Raw genomic sequence first — 16600 nt, forward strand, 5'->3', positions numbered from 1 at the left:
GAGCCAAAATCAAGAGTTGGATGCTTAACCGACTCAGCCGCCCAGGCGCCCCGAGAGAACTTCCTTTTGAGCTGATCTGTCATCCTTTTCCACCGACTCCATATCCACCAGGACCTGGTCCACCAATGACATTAACACACAAGATTAGAGTAGTCTGCCATTTTGTTGGGCAAAAATTCGTTCTTACAACACTTGTGTGATGTAGGAAGTAGAGGAGAGAATCACAAGCGTGTTTCGGTGTGAAACAAAAGATTTTTCTTCTCTTGAGTGGGGCTGGTTCTACAAGTAGGTTTCCAGGGGCAAAGGAAAAGCACTGCTGCTCTAAAGCCCCTCTCTTCTCCCAGGCCCAAGCGCCAGTCACATGGACTGACATTCTAATATTAGAAATTCGCTGCTTTAGGTTAATCCTTTTTATCTTTCTTTTTAAAGAAAGGGATAATACACTGAAGATGAGCTCACCGTTAACAACAAAATTCAAATGAGTTTACCAATTGTGTTTTGTTTTAGACGAGTTTGTTGAGACAAGAGCACCAAAGTAATACTCCTTTTCAGACAGAGAAGAGGGACCGATCTTTTGGAAGACATGACAACAAGAAACCCCTGGGCCTCTGAGGGCAGGTGATAGAAGTGGGAGAAGGGATGTTCCCAGAAGCCTAGCGCCCCCCTGTTGCGGAAGGGATCTGGACTAACACATTGAGGGAAGTCCAGGCCAGCAGGGCTAAAGATCCCTAGGGAACTGAAGCCTCCTAGCATTTATTCTGTTGGGGAGGTGGGGGGAGGGAAGGAGAACAAAAAGACTAAAACATCACCATTATCTGCAGGGTTGCCTCTTTTACGTTTTATTCATTTATTCAGTATTTATTGAGTAAGAACTTTATTTTAAGTGCCAGGCTTTGTGCTAAGTCCCAGGGATATAAAAATCAATGAATTGTTAAAAAAGAAAGAAAGAAAGAAAGAAAGAAAGAAAGAAAGAAAGAAAGAAAGAAAGAAAGAAAGAAAGAAAGAAAGAAAACCCACCCACAAATAAGTTGTAATCTTCTATTTCATGACACCCCTAGATTCACATGGCAGACACGTTTAGAAACAAATACATTATAAGACAGAATGATTTGTGCTAAAGGGGGCACTCCTTAGTACTAGAGAAGGTGGGCTTACCTACCTCTGAGATGAGGTGAAGTGGCATGGGAGACCCTGCGAGAAACTTTCAGGCAAAGAAAATATAAAGTTTGGTATTATCAAGTGAACCCCCACTTGATAAGTCACTTAACACTTGTTAAAAACGGTGTACCCTTCTAGAAAAGCCTTCTCAGTCTCTGGATACCTGTTTAAATAGCCAAGAATGGCAGGCACCAGGTAAGGGCTTTATGTGAAGAAACTATGGGCAGAGAGTGTGAACTATCAACTAAATTAGTCTGGTGTAGTCATTACACAGCAGGTCTTTCCATCAACGTGTTAAGATTGTTGGAGATTTCTGGGGTATCTGGGTGGCTCAGTCGGTTGAGCGTCCAACTTTGGCTTAGGTCATGATCTCATGGTTCATGGGTTCGAGGCCGTGTCGGGCTCTGTGCTGACAGCTCAGAGCTTGGAGCCTGCTTTGGATTCTGTATCTCCCTCTCTCTCTGCCTCTCCCCCTACTCTCTCTCTCTCTCTCTCAAAAAAATAAAAAATAAAAATAAAACAAACAAAAAGATTGCTAGAGGTTTCTAATTAGGAGGTTAGCAAAAGATTCATCTTACAACATCAATGGGATGTTTATTCTGAGTACTTTTCTGATATCATAAGCTATTTACGTAGATTCTGAAATGTTCAAAGCATCCTCTGATACTATCTCATTTACACCTCACAGTCAACTCTGCTGGATAGGTCTACGTATAACAGATAAAGAAGCTAAAAGTTAAGAAACTTGTGTACTGACTAGTTAATGAGTTCAAACCCTAAGTTTGATGCTTTTTCCAGAAGAAAACAGTTGCCTCTCTCGCATTATATGGTTATAGGTTAAACATTCCCCAAAGTATGCAAAATTAATTTGAGCAACCTGATTTATTTAAATCTGCTTCCAGAGCTAGATATTGAATGTGAAAAAAACTTTTAGGTGATAACATGTCATTATCAACAGTAAATACCTATTGGCCATCTATTCATCTAGTGAAACCAAGAACGAAGAGATCATACAATTCCGTTCCTGCTTTTAAGGGACTTAAGATCTAGCTGGGAAGACTGATGCTCATTTACAAAATGCTGAATCAGTACCAATACATTTTGTGCTGTCGGAAGTGGCAAAAGTTGAGTTCAAGGAAGGGACGGTGCTGGAATTGATGAAAGAGGACGTGGGATGGTTTGTGAATGTAGCGAACAATTTGTTAAGGAGATGGAGTGGATAAAGGGAAATATTATGAAGGATTAGTCAACAAGAAGGGTGACTAATTAGCCGTGGGAGAAAGGAGGAAGAGCTAATTAAGGGTGAAGGCAACATTTCAAAGCTGGGTGACTGAGTGATTAATATCACTGACAAAAACAGGAAATCGGAGTGGGAGCTGGTTTGGGATAAAGTGGACACTTGCTTTTAAACCTCCAGGTTCTAACCCGATGACATCAAAAAAGGGCATTTTGACACAGCCTAGGGCAGAGATGGGATAGGGATCACAGGTGAGATGAAGCTGACAGTTACAATACTTCCTAAATTTCGTAAAGGTTAAAAACCAAATGATTTGGGTTTTCTATAGGCTTTGTCACAGAAGCCCTGAGTTAAATGGTCAGTAATATCATACTCCAATGATATTGAGATGAATATGCACAGTAGGAAACTGGAAATGCAAGACTGAAATTTAGTAAGAAGGGCTGAATATGAGTAGAAAGCATGATTGAGGCCACAAGAGTGGAGGAAGCCCCCATGACAGGAGAGACTAAGAAACGCAACTGAGAATGAGACCATAATTTAAGATTCAAAGAAGTAAATGGAGCATATCAAAGGAGTCCTGTCTGAGTGTCAGAATGGGTACCCCAACAGTGTAGGTTATGGCAGTCAAGAAGAAGGAAACTTCCCAGGACAAAAGGGTAGACTACAGTGAGGGGTGCTGATGACCTAACAAGGGAAATGATAATCGAGAAAGGACCCTGGATTTGGAGACTGGAAGGTCACTCATAACTTGGCGGGGAGTACTAGCAGTAGTGAGAATGGAAGCCATATTGTAAAGCGTTGGATGAATGGTGGGAAGTTCAAAGTAATGAAGAAGATGGCAAATACAATGGTAGTTTGGGAAAGTAGCAGCAAACGCAAACCTTTAGGTTGAGCAAAGCCTGGGGATATTAATAGAAAGGGAGGAGTGAGGATCCTGGAAAGAGGGGAGATTTGGCTGAGCAAAGTCTCAGAGAAGGGGCAAAAGGATGGGATTAGCCATAGCTCTTTGTTTTCAAAGAAGGGAGAAGAATGAAAAGAATGGGCAAAGAGGGAGAGACATTTGGGGAATGTATGGGTGTGGCTACAAATATGAGTTGAGGTGGGAAGGGAACAACATAGAGTGACGTAAAGTGGCTTGAGGTAGATTTACTCAAATCCTGGAAAATGAGTTATGAGGTCTTCTTGAGACTGAGGAGGATAAGGATGGGGCTTGAAGAATTTAGGAAAAGTCCAAACCTGCCTTGTTTAATACAGTAGTGATGAGCCACACGTGGCTACTGAGCACCTTAAATGTGACTAGTCCCAAATGAGACATGCTGTAAACTACCTATCGGATTTCAGACTTAATCCAAAACAAGGATGTAGATTATACATATAATACTTTTTATATTGATTTTGTTGTTGAAAGACTAGTACTCTGGATATGTTGGATTAAATATATTATCAAAATTAACTTTATCTGTTTCTTTTTTACTTTATTATTACTATTATTAATTTTATTTATTTTGAGAGAGAGAGAGAGAGAGTGGAAGGGGCAGAGAGAGGAGAGAGAAAGTCCCAAGCAGGCTCCACACTGTCAGCACAGAGCCTGACATGGGTTTCAAACTCATGAACCATGAGATCATGACCTGAGCTGAAATCAAGAGTTGAACGCTTAACCGACTGAGCCACCCAGGTGCCCCTCTTTTTACTTTTTAATGAAGAAGCTACTAGAAAATTTAAAATTTCTAGGTAATGACTCACATTATATTTCTATCGGACAGTGCTGATCTAGAAAAATACAGTCTAAATTCAGAAAGCAATCAATAAAAGGACTGCCAGAAAGTAAAGAGGGTTTGGCTAAAGTCAAGGATCTCTAGTGACTGACAAGCAGCCAAGACTGTTGGAAACTGATGCGCTGGGGGAATGGCAATGGCTGCGTGTGGTCAGAGTGACAGCAAATGGCCCATGATGATTCAGTAGGAAGGGTAGGAAGTGGTGAAGTGTGATCAGAGAAGAGAATTTCTGTGTTCCAATCTGCTGTGTAAATGATGATTTTTCACATTTTAATTCTGCTTAGAGTGATGTAAACTTGTGTAGGAAGGTTATAGCAGCTGATCCAGAAAAAATGGGTATTTGAATAAACTTTCCATAAAACCAAAGTAAAAAAAATATAAGTAACTCTATAACTGCAACAAATTAACCCCCATAGTCTTTGGTAAATTACTGTATTGCTTTGTCAATTGCAAAAACCAAAGTTACTTTGCTAAAAACCAAGGAGCAATGCATCGGCTTTGAAATGAGAGATCAGTACATCCTATCAATTGATAAATGGACTGGGCTTGGTGATCTCATCTTAGTCCCCAAACCACATGTGGGAGAACCCACTGCAGCTTGCCTGGGGCTCACCTAGAACTAATTCAGTCAAGGGTGAACTGGCAGATTTGGCAGATTTGAAGATTCCTGATTTCGCATGCAGAAATCAGAGCTATCCTTACTTTCCATAATCCAATCAAGAACAGAAAAGAAAAAATAGAAGTGATCCAAGGTTTGAGTTAATAGCTAAATGGAAATAAAATGCTATGTCAAACTTCTAGAGAGAGAGCCCTTAGCTGCTGCCCAAAATGTTTTGGTTGAGGAAACCATTTTAAGTGTAGTCAATTTTATGATCCAATAGCGGTACAGTATTCAGAAAGTTTATTAAAAATGTACGAAATGAAAGGCAGTGGTGCAGCTACTCCTATTTTATTTATAAGGCAAAATGTGGTATAAATGGATAACAATGAAATGGCAATAAATTGTGCACAATTATCTGCATTATTGCACCATATTCTTAAATGTGTTTATTTATAGTCCATCTTGGTCCAGTAAAGATTTCAGGCAGCACTGCACCACTTGCTATGTGATAAGTAAGTGCTACTTTATAAAAGGCCAAGGGAGAAAATCCTGTTTATAGATAGTATCAGCATTTCATTGAAAGGACTGTTGAAAAATTACATGCTGTTGACTTTACATTTTAGTAAGCTTCCAATAACTGACTACAATACTTGACCACCTTCTGAAAAGGATTAGAGGCTCAAAAAACCTCACTTCTTTACAACCCAGTGTCCAAAGCAGTGACAGCCAGTTTCTCTGATTTTCACCGCTTTTTTCAGGCCAACAAAATGTCACACCATAAAGAGCTACCAAAAAAAAAAAACAGCAGTAACTTTCCCTACTTTAACTTTCCCTCGTTTGCCATCAAACCAGAGAAACATAATGGGAACTGATGTCATACAAGACATTAAACATGCACGGTGACCTTCAAAGATGACATCTCCTAGTCAACTACTCCATGAGTTTCCTTTGCTATGAAATAGGCCCCTACATATATTTAAACTTTAAATGGTAATCCAGAGGGAAACTGCTGGAAGAGACCTTTGCTGATAAAAACACCTGCAGTGATTCCATTTTCCAGGCTCTTCCCTCTCACTGCATAAATGCAGTCAATATGACTGTGAAGAGAAAAATGCCAACACTATTATTTCTGGGTGTTTAAATAATTCAGCAGATGTTTCGAATGAGTAGATACATTACACCTGGCATTCTGTGTAGACAGTAAAAGAACAGAGCATTTAATCCACAGGCTACTTCTAACCAGTAGGACCACATTCTCCCTGTGCTTGGAAAGGAACGCAGGGGTGCTCAGGCCCGTTGTCACCTGGATGGGGTAGAATTGGCCAGGAAATGAAACAGCAGGGCCCAGTATTGAAGACAGTGTGGCCAGATCCTCCTGCTAAATCTTTTAGCAAATGGACTCATTTGGAGGGGTCTCAACAGGGCAACTGGCATCAAAAGAAGAGATGACCATATGGAGAGAAAGACAGGCTTTGGGCACACGGTAGCTGAGGGAAGCACACAGAGAGGTTTGCAAGGTAGTAAGTAATGGATGTCCTTATGTGCTTTTCCTTTCTTTAAGCTTTCTGACTTGATCAAAATACAAAACTGTTCATTTGGTTGGTGGTAATCAGTCACAATTGTCTGGGCCCTTGTCTGGGCCACATCTTAAAATCCATCATTGTATTGGAATAGAAAAGAACCATGGAGGTAGACAGCTATTGCTTCTTTATAGACACGGACTATATTTAAAATTTTTGACCAAAACCATAATGGCAAAATGTTTTTTGAACTAAAAAGGTAAGGCAAAGGTATGCTCTCTCATGGTACCTCTGTTCCAGTCGATAAAACATTATGTCCATCATAATACTTGTTACCACTCTATTTGATCTTGAAAGCGAGACATACTCATTGCAAAATGGGTGGAACTGTTGATAAATTCTAAAAATTAAAGCTTGTTACATTTGTACTTTTCATCTGTTCAAAATTAACATCAGTTTGGGCAAAGAGCTTGTAAGGAGTGCTTGAATTATAAGACAACTTCACTCAGATTTAACTTAAAAATAGAGCTTAAACATATAGCTAAACAAATAGCTTAAACAGAACGCTACTTCTAAGTTCTAAAACCTCTATCAAATTTCTTATTTGGAATATATGCTATAAATTTGGAATACATTTACAATGACCAAGGTTTTAATGTAATTGTTATTGTCATCTAGACAAAAGATGGCTTGTAAAGGATTATTAATGTCTAATTCTTGACTTTCAAACTGTGAGCTTAATTATAAGGCAATCCTGTTTCTTTGAACGGTTGTGTGTACTTTCATAAGAAATGGAGAGGTGACAATATGTAAATGTTGATACATGGCCAAATGCATACACAACTTAGGAAATCAAGTTGAGAAGGATGGGAAATTTTGTGGTGATGTACATTTATTTCCAAAAAGAAAGGCGATGTCCTGGGAGTTATCCACCTATGTTAGCTTTTGTTTGCTGGATTCAGTGAATTTTAGGATTTAATTCTATTGTAAGGTGATTTAAAATGTATCAATTACTTCATAGATTCTGTTCCCAAAACGTATTAACTAGTCTAAATATGAAAGAGAAATGAGTAAAGAATATCATTTCAAACATAAGGAGAAAAGTGGGAGAGAAGGAGGCAGGGAAAGGGAGGGAGGGAGAGAAACAGAGGGAGAGAAAGAGGGAGAGAGAGGGAGAGAGAAACCTTTTAAAAATGATTAAGAAAGGGGCCTGCTCATTAAGGATGGACTAGGAATCTGCAATCATAATCCTAATGCTTTACTCATAGAGTATCAGGAATATTTTTTTTTAATTATTTTATTTTATGTTAGAGAAAGAGAGAGCACATGCAAGTGTGAGAGAGGGGCAGAGGGAGACAAGAGAGAGACTCTTAAGCAGGCTTCGTGCTCAGTGTAGAGCCTGATGCGCGGCTCAGTCCCAAGACCTTGGGATCATGACCTGAGCCCAAATCGACCGACTGAGCCACCCAGCACCTGTGTTCTTTTAATGAACTAAATATTAATTCAGGGAAATCTGAGAAAAATAATAGATTTGGAGATGTGGATTTAGATCAGCATTTCTGTCAAGTTTTTCTCACTTGTGATGGGTCTTCCTCTAAAAACAAAGTTAGACACTGCACAGAGTCCATGAGTACAGTCTAAAACCCAAACATGAAAGTAAAAAATTATCCTAATCTATTGATGTACCTCATAGACTTTTTCTTAATTTTAGGAAGGAATAGCTCATACAGTAAAGAAACATGTATCTGAAGTTCAGCAATTCTCGGAGTTTCGTGTCAGTTTCTTCCATTAGATTACTTCAAGTATTTTTTGAGACGCATATAATCTTGTTTCATAAAAGCTGTTTTTGTTGCCAACCCAGTCCTCTAGCTTCACGTTACATGGTATGGAGATATTGGGCAATATTCAGCAAAATACTAACACTGATTAACTGTAGGTGGTAGGACTTTGGGTGATTTGCGGCTTTGATTTGAACCTTTCTTTGTACAAATGGAAATTTTCATAATGTGCATGTATCACTTTTAGAGAAAAATAAAGCCATCATTCTCTCCTCAAACTTTGGAATATTCCCTTATAAAGACTCTCTTGAAAATAATCATACACTGTGACAAAGTAGAGTTTTATTTTGCAATGGAGTAGTAACTACCCATATTTGGTATATTATCTGTATAATGAGTTTTCTTTCATTAAAAAAAAAAATCCCCAGATCCCCAGCTAAGCCAGTTTCCCCCACTGGATCTCATTACAATCTGCAGAGAGGGAGTGTGCAAGTGTAATGCTTATGTTGTAATATTTGTACAGTATTCTAATGAGATTGAGCCCAAATAGAAGGTATTTGATAAAAGGTGGTAATGATCTGCCTTCATGTATGTATTATCTTTACCAAATGCCATTTTCAAAATACAAGCATTTCTTTCAGTTACTGTAGCTAAAACAGATATTTTTTTTCTGTGTATTCTGGGATGCTTGGCTGTTTTGAACTAGCATCTTTCAGAATGGACCACCATGAATAGCATTTCCCCAGAACACTGCAGACCAGCATAAAATATTTTATTTTATAAAAAAACAGAAACACTTTTAGTGTTTCACCCTTCATTAATATTTTACATGCTGGGAAAGCTTTAATTACAGAATGCTGCCACACAGAGTCAAGTGGGAGTTGAGCAGGAGCCCCAAACAGGTGACAAGTATCAACCCCACTGTATTACCAAGCATCCTGCCAGATGAATTTGTTGAGTACAATGATATCTGGAAAAAATTATCTTTAGAGCACGAATGGAATAACATGGATGAAGGATTTTGCTCAAATTTTATTCCCCTGCCATAGTATCATTTGGATTTAGTTAGTATAGTAAAGTCATTAAAAGCACAGGTTTCAGAATCAGACTGCCTTGTGTTTGGGACCCAGTTAAGCCCAAGGGCAAGCCCAAGCCCTCTCTGCCTCAAAACCCTCAGTTTCTTCCTCTGTAAAATGGGAGTCATACATGTAACAAGCATTTAGGATAGTTACTGGGACATAGCTAATATTTACAGAGAAATGTGGATGATGAGTTGATGATGATGGTGAGGATTACCATAATAGCATAAATTGGTCAAGATCACTGAAATTTTGCTGTCTGTAAAGGGAGAAACCATGTGAAAATATCTCAGCAGGAGTACATGAAAGTTTACCCTATAACTCAGCATGAGAAAAAGAGGTGGAGAGCTGTCATGGGAAGAGTTCTGGATTTGAAGCAGTCACCTTTTCACCACTCAATTCACCACTTATCAAAAAACCTTGGATAAATCACTTATCCTCTTTGAGCCTCATGATGTCCAAGAGTAAACTGAAAGTTCAAATGAGAAGATATGTGGCAAATGAAAACTATGTAAATGTGATGAGTTACTAGGCCCACAAAATCACCATCACCTACATAATTCATATTCTTAGAAAAACCACTGAGGAAAAAGCCATCTACCATTGAGGCAGATGGCAGAACAGTGAGAAGGGGGGGGGGGGGGGCAGGGATCTGTGGTCAGATAGCCTAGGCCCGAATCTAGTCTCTTCTGGCATTACCAGCCATGTGCCTTGGTGGAAGTCTTAGCTCATCACCTATAAGATGAGACAATAATGAAACTTACACATCATAGGATTTGTGAGGATTAAGTGCAATGATCCAAGTAAAGCATTCAGTAAAAGTGCCCGATAAATATTAGTATTGTGGTGATCTGTAAGATTACTATCTACAGAGGTGTTTTATTAGGCGATTGTTTTATTCTCCTTTTGCTTTCACTGAGTTGGGTGGGCTTTGTTTTATTAACCAATATAGGGGTAGTTGTATCATGTTTTTTAATTGGAAGCAAACTCTTTGTAATGTCTACATTAATGTACTAATGTACTGTAATGTATATAGTCATGTATACATTTTATAATGTATTACAAAGTCTTTGTACTAGCATAATGTGAACTTTTTAGTCTCCTTAAATGTTCTTGTCTCTAGCTGAAATCATGCATATTAATAAAGTAAATATAAGGTTCCTTTTGCAGGTGGACTGCAGTTCTTATGACAACTGTATTAGTTTCAGTAGAGTCTTCATGAAATGTTCAATGGGCTGCAATTTCTCCACGGAATGTTTAAGAATATGTAAAAAACCTGAAGCTCACTTCCTTTATTTCTTTTTATAAGAAACACTTTCACCCATAATACTTGTGGAGGACCTTCTCAACAATGTTACACTGCCTCCTGCAACGGTAATTCACAGATGCTCCTGGATCACACCCATTTCATCATTTGTATACTCGACCCTGCTCTGCAGGTCTATGGACTGGGCTCACTAAGAATCACTACGCACCAGTGACTTCAACCCTGATTATGTATTAAACTCACTTGAGGATCTTTTAAAAAATACTGATACTCGACCCAATTGAATCAGAACCCCTAGGGGTGGGCATCCTTTGTGTTTTTAAAAGCTCCCCAGATGATACTAATGTGTAGCCAGGGTTAAGAACTGTTTTTGATAATGAGGGAACTAAGAAGATGCATTGAAAATGCTAAACAAAAATCTTATTGTAGATTTAGTTTAAATGCAAAGTTCTCCTAGTGGAAAGAAAAAGGAATAATTCACTTCTTACTATTCCTCTTTCATGCCTATAAACCCACCCGCCCAGTTATCAGTCAATTTTCAAGATAATGGCTTTGTTCTATCTGACAAAAGGAAATCAATGGTACTGAAAACTACTAAAGGTCACTGAGTGTAAAAGACCTTCAACGATCTTGCATTAATCTTCACAAGTGGCCTTATATTGAAAATGAAAATGATTGTTTTCGATAGACAAATGATGACATTTGCGTTATTTTCTGATTATCAGCAGCCATGTACCTTTTTAACCCCTGCAGTGAGAAGGTCAAGTGAGGAAAGCCCACAGGGCTGTAATGAAATAGTATCTTCTATCGTATACAAAGAAAAAAGAAAATCTGCCATGTTTTGGCATCTACTTTTGGTCAGAATAGAAGAAACCCATAATAGTCGAAAAGCCAACTTTTTTATGTCCTCGTGTTCAACTAAACTTGATATTATATCAATCTATAGTTGTTTAAGTGTGTATCAAAGAAACCAGATGAGTTTAACGCGTAAGAATGAAATGTCACCAAGAATTTTCACAACTGCCTTCTGTATAAGACATGCTATTTCATGTCATTGTCATCATTCTCTAAAATTATGCCCCTGAACTGCTGGAGATTTCTTACTTCCTAGCTTTTAAATTTATTAGGCCCATTTATTTACTTTTGACAGTTGTTACTTCCAATAGACCTACATAATTTGAACTCGACAATTCTGTTTTATGTCACCGCCACCCGAACCAACAAATAAGAGACAGCAAAAGTGTTCTTAATTCTGAGATTCGTGTTTACTTTTTCTTTGCTTAAAAAATTTACTGAAAAAAATCCTACAGGGGCTCTAAAGATGAAAAGCCATCCTATTCCTTCTGTGATATAAAATGACAAGGGGAAGATGCCAGGCTTAAAAAAAAAAACAAAACACACCAGCTTCTGCTCCAGAGTATTTTTGGTCCCCTGAGGGACGCTGCAACCCTTCAGGTTAAGTCAAAAGCGCCTTCTTCAGAACCTTATTTGCTAAATATTAAAAGACACTTCATCTTACAAACACCAGAGTTTACAACACATAATTCATTCTTCCAAATTCTCTCTTTCTGCTCATAATCTCACACTGAGCAAGGTGAAGGAGAGCATCTTAATGTAACAAAGGAGATGGATGTGTGAAGTATGAGGCTGAATAAAAATGGCTGAAAAGCAATCCAAGCGAGGCTGGAGGGTGGCCACACCCAGTGCTAATATGGACTGTTTCAAAATAAATCTGTTATGCCAGAGGGTACTGGGCACTGCTTTTATTTCCCCTCTACTTGTTCCACAGATACCCATTATTAATAAATAGTAGTTACAGGTTACTCCAATGACAGACAAAAAACCCTGAAATATTTCAAAGTGAACCATCCTAATATGTGGCTACGCCATCATATTTTCAGGATTTCGAGAGCCAGACTGCATTTCCAGGCTCCTTTGTGTGACCACAAATAACCACCCTGAAATGGGTGTGTCCCTCTTAAAAGGATGCACTAGAGCCCTCTCACTTAATGCTTCTACCAGGAGATTTCAACCTTTCTGCAGAAATTAAATGCAACGGGATTCATGGAACAATAAGAAAGCATTTCAACTCCGGGGAGGAGAACAGATTAAACAAGTACTGAATGATCAATGGATCCCGAAAGGGCTCCCCGAAGAGGCAACTGATGCATTATTTAAATTTCTAGCATTACAACAAGAAAACAAAGGGGTGGGGGCGGGGGGGGTTAAAAAAAAAGAAAAAGAATGCAAACACCATCCATTTTGATTTTTGACATGACAAGTTTACTCCCCCCAACACAAAGCTCTTGGGTATAAAGCATGCATAGGTCCCACAGGTGAAATGATGCACAATGGCCGAGTCCGGGTCCCGGGGTTCCCGTGCACCGCAGGCATGCACTACCGAAATAAAGAGAATACCCTGACTTTTCCAGTTGCTCCACACACAGTCCATCTTGGTGGAATCGGCAGTGGCCTGCATCGTGCGGGTTTTGGAGGCTCGCCGTTGCTCTCCTCGGGGGCGCGGAGCTGGCACTCAGGGTCTGCGCCCCGGCTGCAGCGGCAGGGCTCACCGTGGCCGCGCGGCTGCAGACTGACTGAGGCTGCACCAGCCGGCGCGCGGCGAGGGGCGGGCGCGTCGCGGGCGCCGCAGTCTCCGCGGCAGCGAATCAGCGCGGCGCGGCCCCGGGGCTGCCTGCGCGCACAGGGATGCGGGCGCCGCTCGATGCGAGAGCGCGGGCTCGGCGTCCGTCCTGGGGGCCTGCCCTGGAGACGGCTGAGGCGGCTCTGACCCGGGAGGCACAAAAGCAGGCCAGGTGTGGGAGGTGTGGGAGGCGTGGGAGAAGAGGAGGGGAAAAGGGCCAAGGGCGGGGATCAGAGTGCGGCACTCGGGCTGTTCCTGGGAGTTCCTGACACGGGGTGCATATTCTAGAAATGTCTTAGACACCCAAGAAACCTGTTGGGTAAGACGCAGTTGATGTCAGCACAGATGTCAGGCTTTCAGCATAATGCCCCCTAATTGTCCCCGTTGCTCATTCACCTCTCTCTTCCCCAATTCTTTACATTCCGGCCACGGTTTATTTTAATTGCCTGGCATCTTCCAAGCAGTCGCCAGATCTTTTCCTTTTTCTGGAATATTCCACGGCTATCCAAAACCTTTGTTGGCAAGCCACAATCAGTAAAGAAATCCTGCTGCTCAGTAGGTCTTGTGTATTTCTCCTGTTGCCCCTCTTCTCCAGCGCAGTTTGTGGTTTGAACGAATACATGTCAGTCAGAATGTGGTGCCTGTAGGCTCTGGTTCAAAGCCCTTGGACTTCCCCACATGGAATTATTTGTCACTGCACTGATATTCCAAGAGAGGTCAGTTGTGGGGGCCCCAGACAGAAGCCAGGGAAGAAAAGGGCATTCTGCCTCAACAACATCATCTTTGGGCTTGAGTGTTGGGGGGAGATGGAGGTGGGCAGTGTGTATCATTTGGGAGATACAAAGTTGGTTTCCAATCCCAGTGAATCAAGATTCAAGTCCCCAGTCACAACGCAGATGCCAATGGGAGGTGTCCTACTATTTAAACCTTACCGTGAAATACTTCATCAGATTAAACACCAAGGCTTTGAGAGAATGGACAGGGGATAGGTACATTTTGATGAAGAAAAGAGAGATGGCATAGAGGAAGGCCTTGAATTTGGGCATTATCTGGGGAAAGACAGTCCTGGTGGAAGGAACCCTTGAGGAGACAAAACATAACATGGGGACAGAGGGCACCTTGGGAACCATAGGGGCATACAGAAGGAAGAGTTCCCATTTTATTTGTTGTGGCATGGCATTATCCATGACACAGGATTCCTCTCTCTCCCTTGGGGACAAATGGAGCCTTCACGATTCTTCCACAGTTCCCAGAGACGTTCCTTGCCAGACCCAAATCTCCATTTGCACATCCTGTACCAGCGAGGACTTAAAGACAGGAGTCTCAAGGTTATGCTGTAGATATGATTTATCTTTCATTTTATGAAGATTATACACTTCAAAATGGGATCTTTGAGATGATGCGTATTCTTTTTAGGATGCGAGCTTCCAGAGAAACCGAGCCTCTTTCCGTATCTCTGTAACCTAACTGAAACTACTCATGAAGCTTAATAAGAATGAGATCGGGAGGATGATTTGGCACTCCTGGGCAGCTGAAGTCTCCTACAAGAGGAGGAGTGTCAGAGCTACCACGGAGCTTACAGGAAGGAAAAAAGTTATTACAAAGCACTTTTCAAATTGACCTGCTCCAGTGATAGTGGTGACTTTGTAATATTTCTTTTTCCATGCCCCCTCCCAATTTTTTTTTCAACATCACGGTCACGTTTGGGAATTCAGTCAGCAAAATACTGAAAAGACAGGTACTGCATGATGTGACCAGCAGTGAATGCTCACTGTATGAGGCAAGGCCGGACGAACTAAAAACAGGTGGGGGGACAAGACTCAGAGGAAGGAGAAGAAAGGGGTTGCCATTGTGGGCTGCTGCCACACTGGCCACTTTTCTGTTGGAACCCTTTGGAGCCTTGGCCACTAGGAGGCACTGCCAGTCCAATGATAGCCCCAGTCTTCAGCCCTAAGTCCAGATGGTGCCCCCCACCAGTTACCTTTAGTGGCGAGTATTAAGTGTCCACTGAGTTACCAGAGCCACTGTTCATTGGTAATCTGACAGTACGGTTCAGCAAGCTGAGGGCAGCAACATCCTGGTGGGGGAAAGCAGGCAGAGACAAGCTCTCCCTCAAGTGAAGGGGAGGGTGTCAGACTTCTTGGGCCATGGGTTTCCATTGGCTACAGAGTTGACCTTGGAATGTCAGCTGAGCTGAAAGGCCACATTGTGTTTAGTCATGCTGAATGTGAAGACGGAAGCTTGATGACACCCAAAAAATCAAGATAGCAGTTTGACAGCTGAACAGTTGACAGTTGAGGTGAGGCATCTGATGCCACAGAGATACACACAAATGAAATAAGAATTGAGGGGCAGAGGTAGTAGGTGAAACAGGAATGAACTTATTAAAGAAAAGTCAGGCAGAAAAGTATGAAGAACTTGATTGAGAATTGGAGGATGTGGGCATTAGACCCACTTATGTTGCAAAAGTTAGTTATGTGGCCTTCGGCAAGGTATCACCTTTATCACTTTCCGACCTTCCTCTCATACAGATGAATTACAGCTTTAGATCTTTGTTTTTGTGAAATAATAATTTATTTCTTGTAGACACTGTAAGTGGGTACTTCCTTTGCACAAGTACCCACACAGTATGAATTGAAAGCTCTTGCCAAGATCAAAATGATAAAATGGGTAGAAAAGATATGTAAATTTTCCTTGAGGGGTGAAAGAAAACAGAAAGCAAAATCAAGCTTGCTAAATGCGGGCAGGAACGGCCACTGTCTTTAAACCAGGAGAGAACAGACGGGCTTTGTACACAGCCAGCTCAGAACTTGGTTTAGGTGCCTGCCAGGAGAGGAAGTGATTTCTTTAGTGTTCAGGATGAAATCATGCTGTAGGCATTCAGTTCTAAGGAAAAACAAAATAGTCAAGTTTTGAAATCGCATCCCAGATCAAGAGAAGTGTTGAAGACTACAATGCTCTGAATGGCTGCATGGTGTCTGTTTTTGTAGCCCTAGGATTTTACCGATGAGAATCAGTGGCACCTACGCTGATACATTTATTCGATAAATATTATTCAGCACCTATTGTATTCCAGACACTGTTCTAGGCATAAAGCAAAATTGCTACTTTTTTTTTTTAAATTGCTACTTTTAAGAGGTTTATATGCTACTACGTGTGGGATGGGCAGCTAATAATAAAAGAGGTAAATATATATTTCACTTGTGGACAAGTGTACAGAGGGAAATAAAGCAGGTAAAGGGGATCGAGAATGGGAGTGGGGTAGAAGTTTTCTATTTTATGAGGAGAGTTAGCAAAGGCCTACCTCATAAGGTAAAATTAGAGCAGACACTAAATGAGAGAGAAGGAGAAAGCCATTAAGCTATATGGGAGAGTAGCATTTATAAATGCACTGAGTTTTCAGGACAGAATGTAATAGCTGGTAAACTATATGAAGCTCATAGAACTCCTTGTATAGTGTGTGTGTGTGTGTGTGTGTGTGTGTGTGTGTGTTTAATGCTTTGAGAAGTATAGCAACTGGAAGGAAAGGCACAAAACCAAA

General features: G+C 40.8%; 1 protein-coding gene across 3 annotated transcripts in view; it reads right to left on the reverse strand.

The window, feature by feature from the left end:
• Positions 1 to 16600, reverse strand: part of RTN1 (reticulon 1) — a 231032-nt gene that overhangs the window by 12635 nt on the left and 201797 nt on the right. The window contains exon 1 of one of the 3 annotated variants that reach the window (XM_011283248.4): positions 12837 to 13027. The exons of the other annotated variants lie outside the window; for them this stretch is intronic. Within the exon in view, the coding sequence (XP_011281550.1) occupies positions 12837 to 12897 (61 nt within the window). The 5' untranslated portion in view covers positions 12898 to 13027. Of the gene's footprint in view, positions 1 to 12836; positions 13028 to 16600 lie in introns of those variants that run through there. 3 annotated transcript variants of the gene reach the window in all.

This window comes from Felis catus, chromosome B3, assembly GCF_018350175.1.
Source record: "Felis catus isolate Fca126 chromosome B3, F.catus_Fca126_mat1.0, whole genome shotgun sequence".
NCBI classification, from domain to species: domain Eukaryota; kingdom Metazoa; phylum Chordata; class Mammalia; order Carnivora; family Felidae; genus Felis; species Felis catus.